Source organism: Gekko japonicus, unplaced genomic scaffold (genome assembly GCF_001447785.1).
Source record: "Gekko japonicus isolate JY-2015 unplaced genomic scaffold, Gekko_japonicus_V1.1 scaffold2653, whole genome shotgun sequence".
Lineage (NCBI taxonomy): Eukaryota > Metazoa > Chordata > Lepidosauria > Squamata > Gekkonidae > Gekko > Gekko japonicus.
In genome coordinates, this window is record NW_015165903.1 from 19672 (window position 1) to 34950 (window position 15279).

Consider the following 15279-nt stretch of genomic DNA (forward strand, 5'->3'; position numbering starts at 1 on the left):
TCTCCAACAGCCAATCAAAAGCCTTGCTGAGGAAAAGCCCTACCTGGACCCGCCCACTTAGCATACACCATGGCGCCACAGGGCGCCACAGGGCACCACGTCGGAGACCCCTGGTATATGGCATCCCCCCCAATACTCAGTGGAACCTACCCCCTGCTGCTTCTGTGTCTGAAAAACTGTTACTTTTTGTAGGTTTAAAAAAGGTAGTTTGGGGGAAAGAAAGATTAACTACAATGGCTCGTTTTAGTAGTATACATCTCAGAGTGCAACCCCCTCCCTCCCCCCCAAAAAAAATCTCACGTCCCTTTCATGTTCCACACCACAAAATACATGCATATACCCTTCTTCATTCATGAGGAAAAGAGGCTTCATTCCCAAAGTTTTGTAGGTGCTTCCAATACGACATAAAACCACCCCCCGAAAAACGCTTCCATTCTAATCTGCAGTCATCCGAAACTGTCGAAGAGGCTGGATCCTTCTGTTTTATGATGGCGACTTGCCACAATGGGGCTGCCGTATGAGGAGGCAGTTTCCCCACAGATTACATAAAGTGCCTGGAACAAAATGATGCCTATTTCCCATCATGCCCTGTCTGTGCAAACTTCCCCAGGGTTGGTGGCCAGAAAACCGCTGCCCCTACTCTTGGGCCTCAGATTGACTCTCTGAAGTGACTCCAGGGCCTTTGTGAGTTTGGCTGGCCCTGCCTGGAATCACAAAACAGACAGCACCGTGCGATCCAGTTTCCTTTCACATGCGCCACGATGTGTGTGTGTGTGAGAGCAGAGGCCTTGTCTTTTCCCTTTCCGTAAGGCACAACTCAATTACATTACACATGGGACACCAGGCAGGAGATGGCCGCTGTTTATGAGAATGTTGTGGGGGGGAAACATTTAGAAGAAATCACATTTTGTATTTCGGGAGAGATGAGAACATTTCATTGCAGGGTACCCCCTGGTGGCTAGATCTGGTATTTCAGCCTGGAAAGGTGTGCTCTCCTTTCCATTGGCCTCTCTCTAATGCAGGGATTGCCACGAAACGAAAGGCTTGGATCTATCCATGCAAGAGAATGAGGTGGGAGAGTGGTCAGTATCTCTCTTGCTAAGGGTTAAAAGAAAGGTCACATTAATTAAATAATTTATTTATTTTTGACATTTTTACCCCGCCCTCCCCTAAAAGGGGGGGATTCTCCTTTGAGATTAAAAAAAATCCCCACAAGTAGAAAACAAGAACAGAAGGGATCAGGTTGATCTTAGAACTTCTCTCCCTGTGGGTGATAGTTTCTACTTGCAGGGAGGATCTATTTTCTTGTTTGATGGGAGACAGCATGATATAAAAAAAGACCGGCATCACTGTAGACTCAGAAACATGCGGCGAATATTCACCCCATGAAACTGGTGAAGTACAATTATCTTATGCCTTTGATCTCAAGATGCAGATGCATCTGTCAACTGTCCGGCAGTTTCCTCCTTTTCAGACCCAAGCAATGGGAACTTCTGGTATAGTGGTTAGAGCAGAGGTGTCAAACTCATTTGTTACGAGGGCTGGATCTGACAATAAATTTCACTTCATTGGGCCGGGCCATGTGCGCCATAAAATTGAATGCCAGATACCAGAGATATAAACTTTATAAAGGACACAGGCAATGCCAATTAACAATATTATTTTTTACTCAAAATACAAACAAAAGCAATTGATTCCTAGCAGTGAAAACTATTGATTTACTGGGGAACCAAAAAAAGCCCCAATAAATGTATTTAATCAAGACTAGTTTTTTTCCCCCAAGGGATGCCATAAAAGTGGGAGTATGTTGTATTTCCATACACACCAGTTGCTTGCAGGTGGGTAAGAGACCTGGATGGGCCAGTTCCGGCCCCGGGACCTTAAGTTTGACACCCCTGGGTTAGAGTCTCAGAGCAGAAGCTAGATGGTCTGCGTTCAAATTCCCACTCAAACACAAGATTTACTGGGCAACCAAGCTCCGCGTCTCAGCCTAGCATATCTCATAGGGTAGCTGTGGCGATAAAATGGAGGGGGGGAGAACTGCTATCACCGTTCTGAGCTCCTTGGAGAAAAGACCAGACAAAAAACGGATGCGATAAACCCTAAAGGTTAATCCACGTGTTGATCCGAGATGCTTCCCTTACTTGTGGATGCTGTCTACTAACTGCAGCCCTTTCTACACTCCTGAAAAGTTTGTCAGGCCACTGTCTCGGCGACTGGGCAAACACAGATCACTGCAGGAGATCGTTCCTTCAGGGCTACTGGGTCTTAACCCAGAGGCCCTGCTTCTAGCCTGAGAGCTTCCCGGCAGTGAGGATAGGGCTACCACGATGTCTTGTGATCTGACAGCAATCTCCAGCACTGGGCCAGGGCAGGCTGGGGGAACAGGAAGCACGGTGGGTCTGGCAGAGAAGCGGAGCCTGAGACACAGTGGCTGCTGCTCTTGTTCATCGCCTTGGAGCCATTCAACAGCTCTGTTAAGGCCCGGCAACCCTGGGCTCTCACCAATGAAGAAACCCACCCAGCTTTAGGTGGTTCTGTGTCCCCTGAAGAGCCAAAGAAACTTCTGATCTGACATGGACAGCTACTCACAAGAGAATTTTCGCCCGCTGAATTTGGTTACAAAGAAGAAGAAGAGGAGAAGAGATTGGATTTATATCCTGCCCTTCACTACCCAAAGGAGTATCAGAGCAGGTTACAATCCCTTTCCCCTCCCCTCCCCACAACAGACACCCTGTGAGGTAGGTGGGGCTGAGAGCGCTCTCCCGAGAATTTACCTTGAGAGAACAGCTCAGAGAGAACTTGTGACTGGCCCAAGGTCACACCAGCAGCTGCATGTGGAGGAGTGGGGAATCAAACCCGGTTCTCCCAGATTAGAGTCCGCGCTCCTAACCACGACACCAAATAACCTGGACAGTGCCTTTTGCGAATGGAAAAGATGGGTCCCTGCCCCAATGGCAGGGGAAACCTCCCCTGGGAAGGGGAAGACCAGTTAATGAGAACAGCACAGGGCAAAGAGCGGCAGACAAGAGCCAGAAAGATTTCAGACTCTGACGCAAAGCTTGTTGACCATAGACTCTCAGCCTAGACTACCTCACAGGGATGCTGAGAAGGGGGGGGGGAAATGTGATAAATGTGATATTTATCACCCTGAGCTCCCTGGTGGAATACGATTTCAAATGTGATCAATTAATCCATTCATTAAAAACGAGGGCAGCAAGCCAATGCAGTTGCCTGGTGCTTAGCTGAGGAGGACCCAGGTTTGGTGTAAACAGGTTTTCGTGGGGGATGCGGAGGAAAGGAGAGAGCTAGCACCATGCAGGCATTAGATTTCTGCAAGCTACGAAGCTGTTAACGGCACGGAGCCTGTCCGTAAAAACAGACAGCAGCCAATAGCTGGGCTTACGGTAGTCCAGAAAGATTTCTTCTTAGTGTAGGAAAGCTCAGCAGAGCCAAACAGACAGCATCTTTCCAGGCCAAACAGACAGCATCTTTGCTCTAGCATACTGGTGGTCAGTCCTTCCTGATCTGGGACCCACCTTGAATCCTTGGGCGGCAACGTGACACACCCTAAGATGCCAGCCTGTGGCATCAGTCATATGACAGGAAGGGGAGGGGCTCTTTACCAGTTACCAGCTCACTGGTGTCATGCTCAGCAGAGCAGGTAGTGGACCAAGGTAGGCAGAGGCAGGAAAGGGAAGCTGAGCACCGTGAGGTGCCCCATTGCAAGGAGTGAGCCAAGGGACAAAGCCCTGGGGGAGTCCTCTCCAGTGCTCACATGAATGTCTAGCCGTTCTTCTCAGCGTGTGTGCAGAGGGAGGCCAGAGGTCCTGGGGCGCCAGCTCTCTGCACGTGCGCGCTAGCAGCAGGTCCTTCCAAAAAGCAGCAATGCAAAATGTATGATGGGCTCTCCAGGGGAATGCAGCCCAGCAGGTGAGACTCCACAAAGAACCCCTCTAAGGGTAACAACCAGTGGACCGAAGACCCCTGCTTGAGAACACAGGATGCTTCGCTTAACCCTCTGCGCATCACACCCTTCCTCTTTCCAGCGGCCTGGGCTTCTATTCACCCCAAAGGATCCCCTTCACCACTATCAAGACACTGAGGCAGACAATGAGGGATTCTGCCAGGCAATTCCGTTTGCTAATTTGCCATATGCTGACTCCGAAGCGGAGAGAACCGGCTGGGTTCCAATCAGTTAGAAAGAGAAGGCCGGGCCTCTAATCCCCCCCAATGCATTTCAACGCTGGCTGCTGCATCACCCTGCCGAAAGGGACCCCGCAGGCGCTCAGAGCCGCTCTCCTGCCAGTAGAGAAATCCACAGTTCGAGCAAATGCAAAGACTCTCCGGGATGCAAAACCGGCAGGCCCCGATCAAGATAAGCTGTTGCACGCATGCATCCCCCTCCCCCGCAAGTAGAACCCTTTCGAAAAGGTTCACATCCGCCTTGGTTTCTGCTCCTTTAGCTCAACCACTTCAGTCCCGCTAGTTACGGGGTCGCCAAACCATGCACAGAAGTACCGGCAAGAGAAAGGCATCCCCTTTCCGTTTTGCATCATGCATGCCAAAACTAGGTCTTTCCCCCCAAAGGGGTGGTATTGGCAAAAACAGCAGCACTGCCTGTATTGACATGGGGATGCAAAACCCATTCTGCAACACGGCATTGTTGTATCCAGGCAAGTGGCAGCTCCGGCAGCCGTGCAGGGACATTGGTGGTGGTGGAATGTGCCATCAAGTCGCTGACAGCTTATGACAACCCCATAGGGCTTTCAAGGCAAGAGACAAACAGAGGAGGTTTACCATTGACCGGCTGCACGGGGCAACCTGGGACTTCTGCGGTGAGCTCCCATCCAAGTACTAACCCGGGCTGACCCTGCTTAGCTTCTGAGATTTGACAAGATGGGGCTAGCCAAGGCCATCCAGCTCAGGGTGCGGGGACATTACCTCTAGTATTCTTGTATTGCAATATTCTTGGGGGGTGAGGAGAATGAGAGGCGGGGCTGCTAATTCCAGCAGCAGCCCTGCGTCTGCCATTCACACCAAATCCCGCCCGCAGTCACTCTTAAGCAAGGGAAGGAGAAGTCCGTCTTGGTCTGGGATCAGCTGCCGATGATGACCCACAAGCCAGCTCAAAGGGATGACTGGGCAGGATCCGAGAACCTGCTGAGGTCACAGGGCTTTGGTGCAATACACAGAAGGAAGGCGGCAACAGACCTCATGTGGGCCACGGAAGAAGGTGTCCCAGAAACCCGAAGAAGCCAGCCGCACTCCAACAACATGGGGAAGTAGGGCAAAGAAGATTCTTTTCCCCTTTGAGACTATGCCCTCACTTTCTCTCCACGGGGCCTCACCCTGCAAGGCTTTCCTCTTTCCTGGAAATAATCACCCTGGACATTTAAAAAAAAACCCAGAGATCCATGTTTAGACCTCCCTGGGGCTCTCACCAGCAAACAGAACAGACAAATTCTTGGCGAGGGAGTCCCCGGCCCCTTTGCTTGCCCCCCCTTTAAACAGCCACCCAGAGAAACTTTAATACTCCCCTCCCCCCACACATAAACACACAGACACCTTGCACCAGCGTTAAAGGGAATCCCCAGCTTTTGGTAACGACAGCCTCCTCCAGAAATGCATCGCAGTATTGTTCGATACGGAGAAATTCATGCACAATTTCACACCTACTTATAAAGTACCAGGAGGGGGGGGGGGGGAGAAATGTAGGGCTGTTAAAAAAAAAAGGAAACCCCAAAAATTCCTGATGAGCCTTGAGATGTTCAATCGGCTCACGCCACTGGCAGGAAGAAAATGAAGCCTGCCGCTCTTTCCTCCGGAGCTCTCCTCCTCGCCAGACAGGAAAGAAAGAGTCCTGAGGTGTCGCTCAGAATGACGGACACGGATTCCAAGCAATGGGGGACAAGTGCTTGCTACCTGGAAGCATCTTGGCCGCCTCCTCTCTCTCATTTCCCCTCCCCCTGTTGAACAAAACACACAAGAGACTGGCGTAGTAGGGCTTCTTTGGTGCTTTGACCAGTCCCGACAACGAAACCCAGGCCGCGAGGAGAGGAAGAGTTGTCGTGAAAAACCAAGCCAAACCAACGGCATGCACAATGGCCTCTCGCACGGTCGGCTCTAGGTCGAGCCGATAGAATCTGAGTGGAACGTCACGTAACCGGAGGAGGCGGAGGGCGAACTCAGAAAGCTGCTCGTGCTGCCCCCTTTGCTACCATTTCCCCGTAGGTCCTCCGGGCCCCCCCAGGAGGGACTGAGACCTGTCCGAAAGCCCTCGGGTTCTGAACAGCTGCCGCTCACCCCGCGGTCCTCCGGTGTCTGGGCCTCGCATAGCTCGATGTGGATCTGCTCGAAGCACGGGGTGCCATCGCTCCCTTTGGGGAAGAGGTTCTTGGCGTCCTCCTGTGCCAGGAAGGGTCCTGGTACCATCAGCGAGCAGCCCCTCCCAGAGAAACGGCGCAGCACCTGGGGCTCCCGCTCAAAATCAGTCAAGGGGAAGCGGGCGAGGGCCGCTGCTTCTGAGCAGTGCTGGAGAGTGTCTGGGATGATGGAGATAGAAGCGGAGCGAAAGGGGGCATTCCTGTGGCTGGGCGTCAGGTCATCGATGAAATTAACCACCTCGTCCTTGCTGAAGCACTTGTAGCCGCCGCCTTCCTTGTAGAAGTCCTCGTAAGAGAAGGGCCGGAGGGCCAGCACGCTCTCGGCGGACTTCCTGCGCTTGCGGTATGGGCGTCCTTCTTCCTGGTAGGTGACGAGGCTGGTCCTCCGTCGGTCGTGGCCATGCCGTGGGACGAGCAAGTGGGCCAGGCCGGAAGCCACGTCCTCGCCTGCTCCCCAGCGCTGGAGGTAGGCAGAAATCTGGCCAGTTGTCCAGATGTCTGTTTCATCGTGGGAAAACCGCCTTGTGGGTGGGACCTGTTGGGGAAGAGAGAAGCGGCACAACCCTTAATGGCCTTGACCCAGCTTTAGAAAGACACAGGGAGTTGCAGATTTCCCAGAATGCTCTTGGGAGAGGAACACTCAGTGGAAACACCACCTTGGCCTCCTCGTTGGGAAGCAGCAGGGGGGAATTAAAGCACGCTTGTCCCCACTCAGCGGCCTGAGTAAGGACGATTCCGCACAAGTAGGCGGTAGAGTCCAAAGGAACTCATGGCAAAGAAAAGGTCTGCTTTCCCGCAAGCCATGCCACACCCTAGCAAGGCCAAGTTGACTTGAACCACAATGTGGCAAAAGGCGTCTGGGACGGCTGGCAGATTCAGCAAACTTGCCGCAACATCAAATGTGGGGATATTTACACATTGCTTTCCATTGTGTGTGCCGAAGCCATAACATTAGCTGTGTTGTTACACTGCTGTCTTGCTCCTTTTCAGCTGGTTACGCCGAGTGGGACACAGAACACATCCCATCTGGACACAGGAGACATTCACACCTACTTTGTGTTCAACAAAGTGATATTATCGGGGGCTACTAGGCCATTCATAGGGCAACATCCCCTCCAAGCTGGACCGGTCTCTGCAACTCTGTGTATGCTGGGATCCTTCTTCTCCCCCAGTTTGGGGTGGGGGCGGAATAGGCCCAGATAATAAGCTCAATTTATGGCATAATTTATTTTTATCCTGCCCTTCCTGCAGGGAGCTCAGGGCCATGTATAGCATTCCCCCGTCTTCCATTTTATCATTACAACAACCAGGGCTATTTTTGGGCAGGAACGCACAGGAAAGGAGTTCTGGCTGGCTCCCGAGTTGGCCACGCCCAGCAGGAACTCATTAGCATAATAGGCCACACCCAACAGCAGAAACTCATTAGGATTGGCTACATTAGGGGTGTGTGGCCTAACAGGCAAAGGAGTTCCTGCTACAAAAAAAGTCCTGGGTTTTGACCACAAACAAGGTAAACAGAATAAGAAGCAAAAGGTGGGTGTGGCTGGATAACCACACTTCTGGTAACATGGGGGTGCGGCCTAATGTGCTAATGAGCTGTGCTGTCAGGGGTGTGGCCTAATAGGCTAATGAGTTTCTGCTGTTGGGTGTGGCCTATTATGCTAATGAGTTCCTGCTGGGCTTTTTCTACAAAAAGAGCCCTGACAACAACCCTGTGAGGGAGGTTAGACAGATAGAGAGTAGCCCAAGATCACGCAGGGTGCTTCATGGCAGACTGGGGATTTGAACTTGGCTCACCCAGACCATAGGCCAACACTCTAGCCACTACCCCATCCTGGCAGCTGTGTGTGTGTGGGGGAATCCATCATAACCAACTCCAGCCATGGCTAGTTTTCTACACCGAGTCAGTAGATCTGTTCTTTGTCTGGTTTTGTTCTTAAACTGTCACCAGTTGGAGCTAGAACCTTACAGTACAAAACTCAAGCTTTTTTGCAAACAACTGAGCCCTACCAAGAAACGAACATGGAATCCAGTATAATTAATCTACATCAGACTACAGTGGATGACCCATGACAGCACAGAGAAGCTGGGCCACAGAATCGGGGTTCTCGGTGTAGGACAAGGGAAAAATGAATCTGATTTCTGAATGCGGGGTCTGATATTTCCTCTGACATGTTTACATATTGACAGCTGTCACTGTGCCTTCAAAAGTTTAATTATAATAGAGCCAGATCTTGGTATGTAACCTAGAATCCTTTGATTAGAGAAGCTTATAGTAGAATATATTTTATAACTGTACCTTTTGTATATAAAGTTATATATATGTTAAAGGAAAAGCATTATTAGAGGCCTCTGGGGATAGAATTAGGATGCAATAAGAATGGAATGTGTATTTCAGAAATTGCAATGACTTCAAGAGCAAAGCTGAATGTGAATCACAACCCCATATCACCTAGCTCCCCAGAAACAAGGGAAAGAGGGACTAGCTTCACTAAGGTCAGAAAGGTTCTCAGTAGGAGTCATTTTGTAGAAAAAGAGGTGCATGAGCTCATTAGCATAACTTATTTGCATATGCCACACCCCCTGACATCACCGGAAGTGTGTCAGAAGGCAACACCCACTGCTCAGGCTCCACTGGACTGTTTTGGATTGCTAGCTATTGGGGGGGGGGACGTGGAGATCTGTCCCTCACAGAGGAGGGAGAGCTGTACCTGAATAAAACTTGGTCTTAAAGGTACCACTGGACTGTTTTTGACCAGGGGGGGCAGTGGGGGGGCTCTGCAGCTTACCTGGCTGCTTCTTGCTCTGACTGAGGGCTGCTGGGAGCAGGGGGTGGGGCTTGTTGCATGTGCCTGCCCCCTGGCCTCTTTACTGCCGGAGCTTCTTTCCTGTGTGCTCCTGGAGGAAATGACCCCTGGTTCTCAATGTTCCCTTTGCTCTGAAGAGCAGATAAGCAAATGTAATCACTGACAATACATGAGAGACCAATAGTAAGGTTTAAAGTCAAATGATGCTTGTATGATGTTAACTGCTTGGTACCAATGAGAGATTCTTTAATGTGTAAACTATATGTGATGTCATTTGGGGTATAAGACCTTCAGCCCTTCCTGGTTATGGCAGAATACAGTTTTGGAATTGCTGAGATGCTAAGGCACTCAGCCCTGTATTCTCTGTTTTCATTGCATTAAACAAATATTCATCTAACTCGTTGGATTCCAACTGTGTGTTTCCAATTCGGCACGGGAGCACGCAGGCACAGATTTGTGTATCACCGGCTGCTACTTAAAGAAAACAAGTTTCTAGCTCTCATGGTTCCTAAGTGGTGGACTTTCTCTGTCTGTTCCAGCACCTACAGTAAGGCCTCTGCAGCCGCAGCGAGACACTGGAACAGGCTATAAATCTGTTAGAGGACTCAGGTGGGGTTGCTTACGCCCTGATCGTAAGAGTTTGCCCGCCGTTGCGTAATGACCACATGCATTGCCCATTCACTCCAAAGTCCTTCCACAGGACTGAACTCTCTCTTTTTTTTTTTTTTTAATATTTTATTATTATAGGACTGAACTCTCTGATGGCTTCAGAGAGCCATCAGACGGCATCCTCAGCCTACTCAAAACAGGCCGTGAGTCGGCACCCCTGTCCAAAGCAGCGTTTGTGCCAGCACAAAGCTGCCAAAGTCCTTTGCGTGTGAACAGATCTTTAACTCTGCTTGTGTCGTGCCTGCTCAGCAGGAACTCGGGGCTCTTTGCACATGGCAACTGGAGCTAGAGGTAGGAAAGGGGGCTGAGGGAGGAGAAAGTCTTCCAAATGAGGCAGTGCTACACACACACACCAAAGATGCTTTGCTTTGTCTCTGTGTTGCCTTGAGGGTCAAGCAGGTGTCATTTATTCCTTTCAGATATTTAGATACTGCTTTGGCCAGGTGTTCTGCATAATGAGGCAATAAAAATAGAAACCTTGTTGCTAAAGCTGGAAACGATAAAACACGCAGCAGTGGAGTCAGCAGACTGAGCAGCCAAAACATGCAATATGATCTGCAAACCTGTTTGATCAGAGGTGGAAAACACCAGGAAGGTGCGCACCACGAGCCGTAACCCCTCCATGACACCTGGCACCCCCCATCCTCCTGTTTTAAACTGATGTTGGAATGTAAGTGAAAGAGATTAAGGCCCCTTTCACATTATGGTCCGAAACTGGATGTTATCCACTGTTGGCCCGGTTCCGAGTAAAGCGGTACAGGGATGGAGGTTCCATACAGCAAATTTCCTGCCGTTAATGAGCCGTCTCTAAAGCAATCTGGCCATTCCAAACAGTGCCGCACTTTTCTCTCTGCCCCTTTTCACCGCGCAATCTTCCTCAAACATTTTGAACATTCTAAGTTGAGCGCTATAGCGTGAGATCAGTATAACACTTCTCAATGTATCTCAATGGTGCTGCTGTAGCACTGAAGTGCTGTATGGGTCTCGTCAGGGGTCATTTCGTAGAAAAAGAGTAAGGGGAACTCATTAGCATAACTAATTAGCATATGCCACACCCCCTGACATCACCAGAAGTGTGTCATGAGGCCACACCCCCTGACATCACCGGAAGTGTGTCATAAGGCCACACACACCACCCCCAACAGTCCCGGCCGCTGCCGCCGCCGCCACTGCCACCGGCCTTGCAGCTCCACTGCCGAGCCCCATGAGGGGCCCGGCGGTGGACCTGCAAGGCCGGCGGGAGTGCAAGGAAGACCCATGAAGGCCCTCCCTGGCCCCAGGCAGGCAGGGGTGGGGAGAGGCAGGGAGGAAGCAACTTACCCTCCCTCTTCTCCTGCCTCCTCCTGGCTGAATGAGGGCCGGAAGCAGGGACGGGGCATCGTCATGTGCCCCGCCCCCCGTACCTCACCCGGGGGAACTGCGATCCCCCCCGAAATGACCTCTGGGTCTCGTGCTACAGTGTTCAATAGGGGCGTGTAGGAAAAAATTGGAATTTTTTCGGTTTGGATATACTGAACCTGAAAAATATTGGTATTTCCCAATATTACCGAATCCCAGTATTGGTACTGTATTAAAATTGGGGACATATCCAGGATTGCTGAATATATATTTTTTGCTCCATTATATCCTATGGGGACCATTATAGTCAATGGTCCCCATAGGCTATAATGGAGAATCAATCTGGGGGGTATCTGTGGCTCTGGTGGCCGTTTTTTGAGGTAGAGGCACCAAATTTGCAGCATAGCTGCTAGTGCCTCTCCTCCCAAACCCCTCCAAGTTTCAAAAAGATTGGATGAGGAGGTCCAATTCTAAGGTGCCTCCATCCTCCATTGTTTCCAATGGAGGGGGGGAGGCATTTAAAGGGCTGTGGACCTGCTTATCTTAATGACCAGTTATGCCCACACGAGACTACCCAACCATTATTATCATCTTCAGAGGTCCCACTTCGGGGGGGCCGTCATCTGAGGCTAGATGTGTGGCAACCCAAGAAAGGGCCTTCTTGATTGCGGCACCGAAATGATGGAATTCCCTCTCCAGAGAGATTCGTCGGTCTCCCTCTATCGTTGTCTTCCACCAGTAGGGTTTTTCTGGTATTTCCTCTGGTGTTCCATTATTGACACTCCTCCCTGTTTAATTGCTGGTAATTATATATGTATAGTTTTTAAAGCTGATCAGTCTTTCTAACTGATCGCCACCTTGATGGCTCTAATTGGGTGGAAAGGAGGGATACAAATGCTTAACATAAGTAAACAATTAACATATATGTCTGGGGGGTGAACGGGGGAGGGGGGAACCTTCTCTACCTTTGAGGATTAGCCTTACATAACAAACCCAGTCAGATTTATTTAAAAGCAGCGAACAAAAGCTTCAAAGCTCTGATGCAGTCGGAGGAAGGGAAGGGCAGCCTTTGGGATGGGAGAAGATGCGAAACATTTGCCTAATCTATCATCTTGAAAGGACGTGGCAGTGCAATTAATTTCTGCACTTCTCATCCCACGGCTTCAAACAATAAGCCAAGACAGCAAACTAGAATTGCAAACAAATGCAAAAGTGGATCCAAAACACCAATTACATGCAGTAACGGGAAAACATCCATCTCTTAGTGAATTCAGCCTTTGAAGGCTTCCCATCCAATCCCCAGGAGAACCTAAGGGTAAATCCATCATCGTCCTCTCCCCCCCCCAAATACGTATCACCTTTTCCTTGAGCAGATACAGAAGCAAAGGTTCCCGCCTCCCTTTTCTGAGCAGGCACAAGAACAAAGGCCCATCTGAGTCTGATGCAGAACGGACGAGCTTCAGGAGGCATCTGGATGGCTGCCTTTGAAAACAGGGTGCTGGGTGAGAGTGGCTCATTCGGGCCCAACCCCGAAAGGCAGATCTTGAATCCTCCATCAAGCCCGCTGTTGCCTTAGAAGGTGGTTAAAGTTTTGTGGTTGTTGTTGCCATCAAGTTGAAGCTGACTCATGGCAACCCTGTAGGGTTTTCAAGGCAAGAGACGAACAGAGGTGGTTTGCCATTGCCTGCCCTTGTGTAGCAACCCTGGACTTCCTTGGTGGTCTCCTATCCGAATACTAACCGGGACTTCCTTGGCGGTCTCCCTTCCAAATACTGAGCAGAGCCAACCCGGCTTAGCTTCCGAGATCTGACGAGACTGGGCTGGCCTGGGCTGCTCAGGTCAGGGGTTAAGGGTCAGGGTTAAAGAGACCTTTGCCTAAAATCTCAGCTCTGATGGGAGAGAGGCCATGTTATGGGTAGGGTCAGGGGTCATTTCCTGCAGGAGTGCACAGGAGCGGAGCTCCGGCAGTAAGGAGTTCAGGGGGTGGGCACATGCAACAAGCCCCGCCCCCTGCTCCCAGCAGCCCTCAGTTGGGCCATGAGGAACAAGAAGCAGCCAGGTAAGTTGCAGAGCCTGCCCCCTTCAGGTACAAGCTCTCCCTCCTCTGTGAGGGCAGATCTGCATGTCCCCCCCCCCCCGAACAGCTAGCAATCCAAAACAGTCCAGTGGAGCCTGAGCGGTGGGTGTTGCCTTCAGACACACTTCCAGTGATGTCAGGGGGTGTGGCACATGCAGATAAGTTATGCTAATGAGCTCCTGCACCTCTTTTTCTACGAAATGACCCCTGGGTAGCTTCAGGTTCATAAATACTTGGGAGATCTGAGGGTGGTGCCCGGGAGGGTGGGCTTTAGGGAAGGGAGGGACCTTGGTAGGGTATAATGCCACACAGTGCTCCTTCTGGAGCCGCCATTTTCTCCAGGAGAAGTGGAATAAATGACTGGCAAACCTAGTTGTGGGGTGGGGGCGTGTCTGTCCCCAGAGGTCTGCACTGCAAGTTGAGGTAAATCTTCAAGAGGAAGCATGTTAAGTGCTGGCCTGCGTGGTGTAGTGGTTAAGAGCTGCGGATTCTAATCTGGAGAACCAGGTTTGATTCCCCACTGCTCCTCATTCAGCCAGCTGGGTGACCTTGGGCCAGTCACAGTCTCACGAAACCCTCTCAGCCCCACCTGCCTCACAAGGTACTTCTTGTGAGAGAAGGCGATTGTAAGCCACTTTGAGTCTCCTTAGTGTAGAGAAAAGTGGGGTATAAAAACCAACTCTTCTTCCTCCTCCTCCTCCACATGAAGTCTGCTGGGTGACCTTGGGCTAGACAGTTCTCTCAGGACTCTCTCAGCCCCACCAGCCTCACTAGGTGCCTGTTGTGGGGAGAGGAAGGGAAGGTGACTGTAAGCCGCTTTGAGACTCTGTGTGGTACAGAAAAGCGGGGTGGGGAAACCAGCTTTTCTTCTGGCCCTTGAACCTTTATGTAAGAACTAGTTTCAAGACACCCTACCAAAGGCCCGTTTGGCCACTCCCGCTTCCCATGCTGTGACTCCCCGCCAACTACGGTCCAGCTAGATCCACGGTAGGCTTCCCTCCGGCTCCCCTCCCCCAGCCCCATGCTAAGTGGCTCACCTGGAGATACTGCATTTTGTCCTCTGTCGGAGGCTTGATGGGGTAGACTTGGGGGAGGCCCCTCTCCAGGGCCGACAGGTCGTACTTGGTCATGTGGTCCAAGGCCAGAGTGTCCCTGGAGAAGTTGTAATCGTAGGCCCTCTCATACATCAGCTCAGCGTGAATTGCCCCTTCGAGGCCGTTTGCTGCAGGCAGAGGAGAAGAAGAGAGATGTGGAGGGATAGCACAAGAAGCTATTACGTTTTGGGGGACAGTATATATCCCTGCAATAAGGGCCCCTGGCACAGGAGTGGATTGGCCCTTTCATTGCCTGGGACCATCCCTGGTGGACTGGTTCCCTGGAAGGCTATGAGGCAATCTCCTCATTCCAAGAGGTCTAATTCCTCTTGTTCTTCACCAACAGGAGCCTACACCCCTCTAAGTTTGGTTAGATGTGAGGCCTGGGGTTGCTGCCGCCTGGAGTGTTGAGGGGGGTGGGGTGTTGTAGCAGACAGTTGCCTTTTCTCAAGGCCCTGATGCCGCTGTGAGAGAACAAGAGTGGGGCTGCAGCTCCGTGAAAGAGCATCTGTTTTGCATGCGGAAGGTCCCCGGTTCAATCCCATGCATCTTCACTTAAAAGGATCAGGTAGCAGATGGTGCAAAAGGCCTCCACCAGAGATCCTGAAGAGCCTCTGCCAGCCAGAGTAGACAAGACTGACCTTGGTAGATCAGTGGGCTGACTCAGGACAAAGCAGGTTCTTGTGCATGGATTTGTGGGTGGGGCTGTGGCTCAGTGACAGAGCATCTGCTTTGCATGCAGAAGGTCCCGGGTTCAATCCTCAGTGTCTCCAGTTAAAAGGATCAGGGAGGAGGTGATGGGAAAGACCTCTGGCTGAGACCCTGAGAGCCACTGCCAGTCAGAGTAGACAAGACTGACCTTGAGGGACCAAAGGTCGGATTCAGTACAAGGCTGGTTCATGGGTATG

At 51.0% G+C, this 15279-nt stretch overlaps 1 protein-coding gene across 1 annotated transcript in view; it reads right to left on the minus strand.

Moving 5' to 3' along the window:
• Positions 1-6126: 6126 nt before the first annotated feature.
• GPR153 (G protein-coupled receptor 153) overlaps positions 6127-15279 on the minus strand; it is a 57944-nt gene continuing 48791 nt past the window's right edge. The window contains exons 5-6 of the mRNA XM_015411375.1: positions 14315-14499; positions 6127-6921 (exon numbers count right to left, since the gene is read on the minus strand). Of these exons, the coding sequence (XP_015266861.1) occupies positions 6127-6921; positions 14315-14499 (980 nt within the window). The remainder of the gene's footprint in view (positions 6922-14314; positions 14500-15279) is intronic.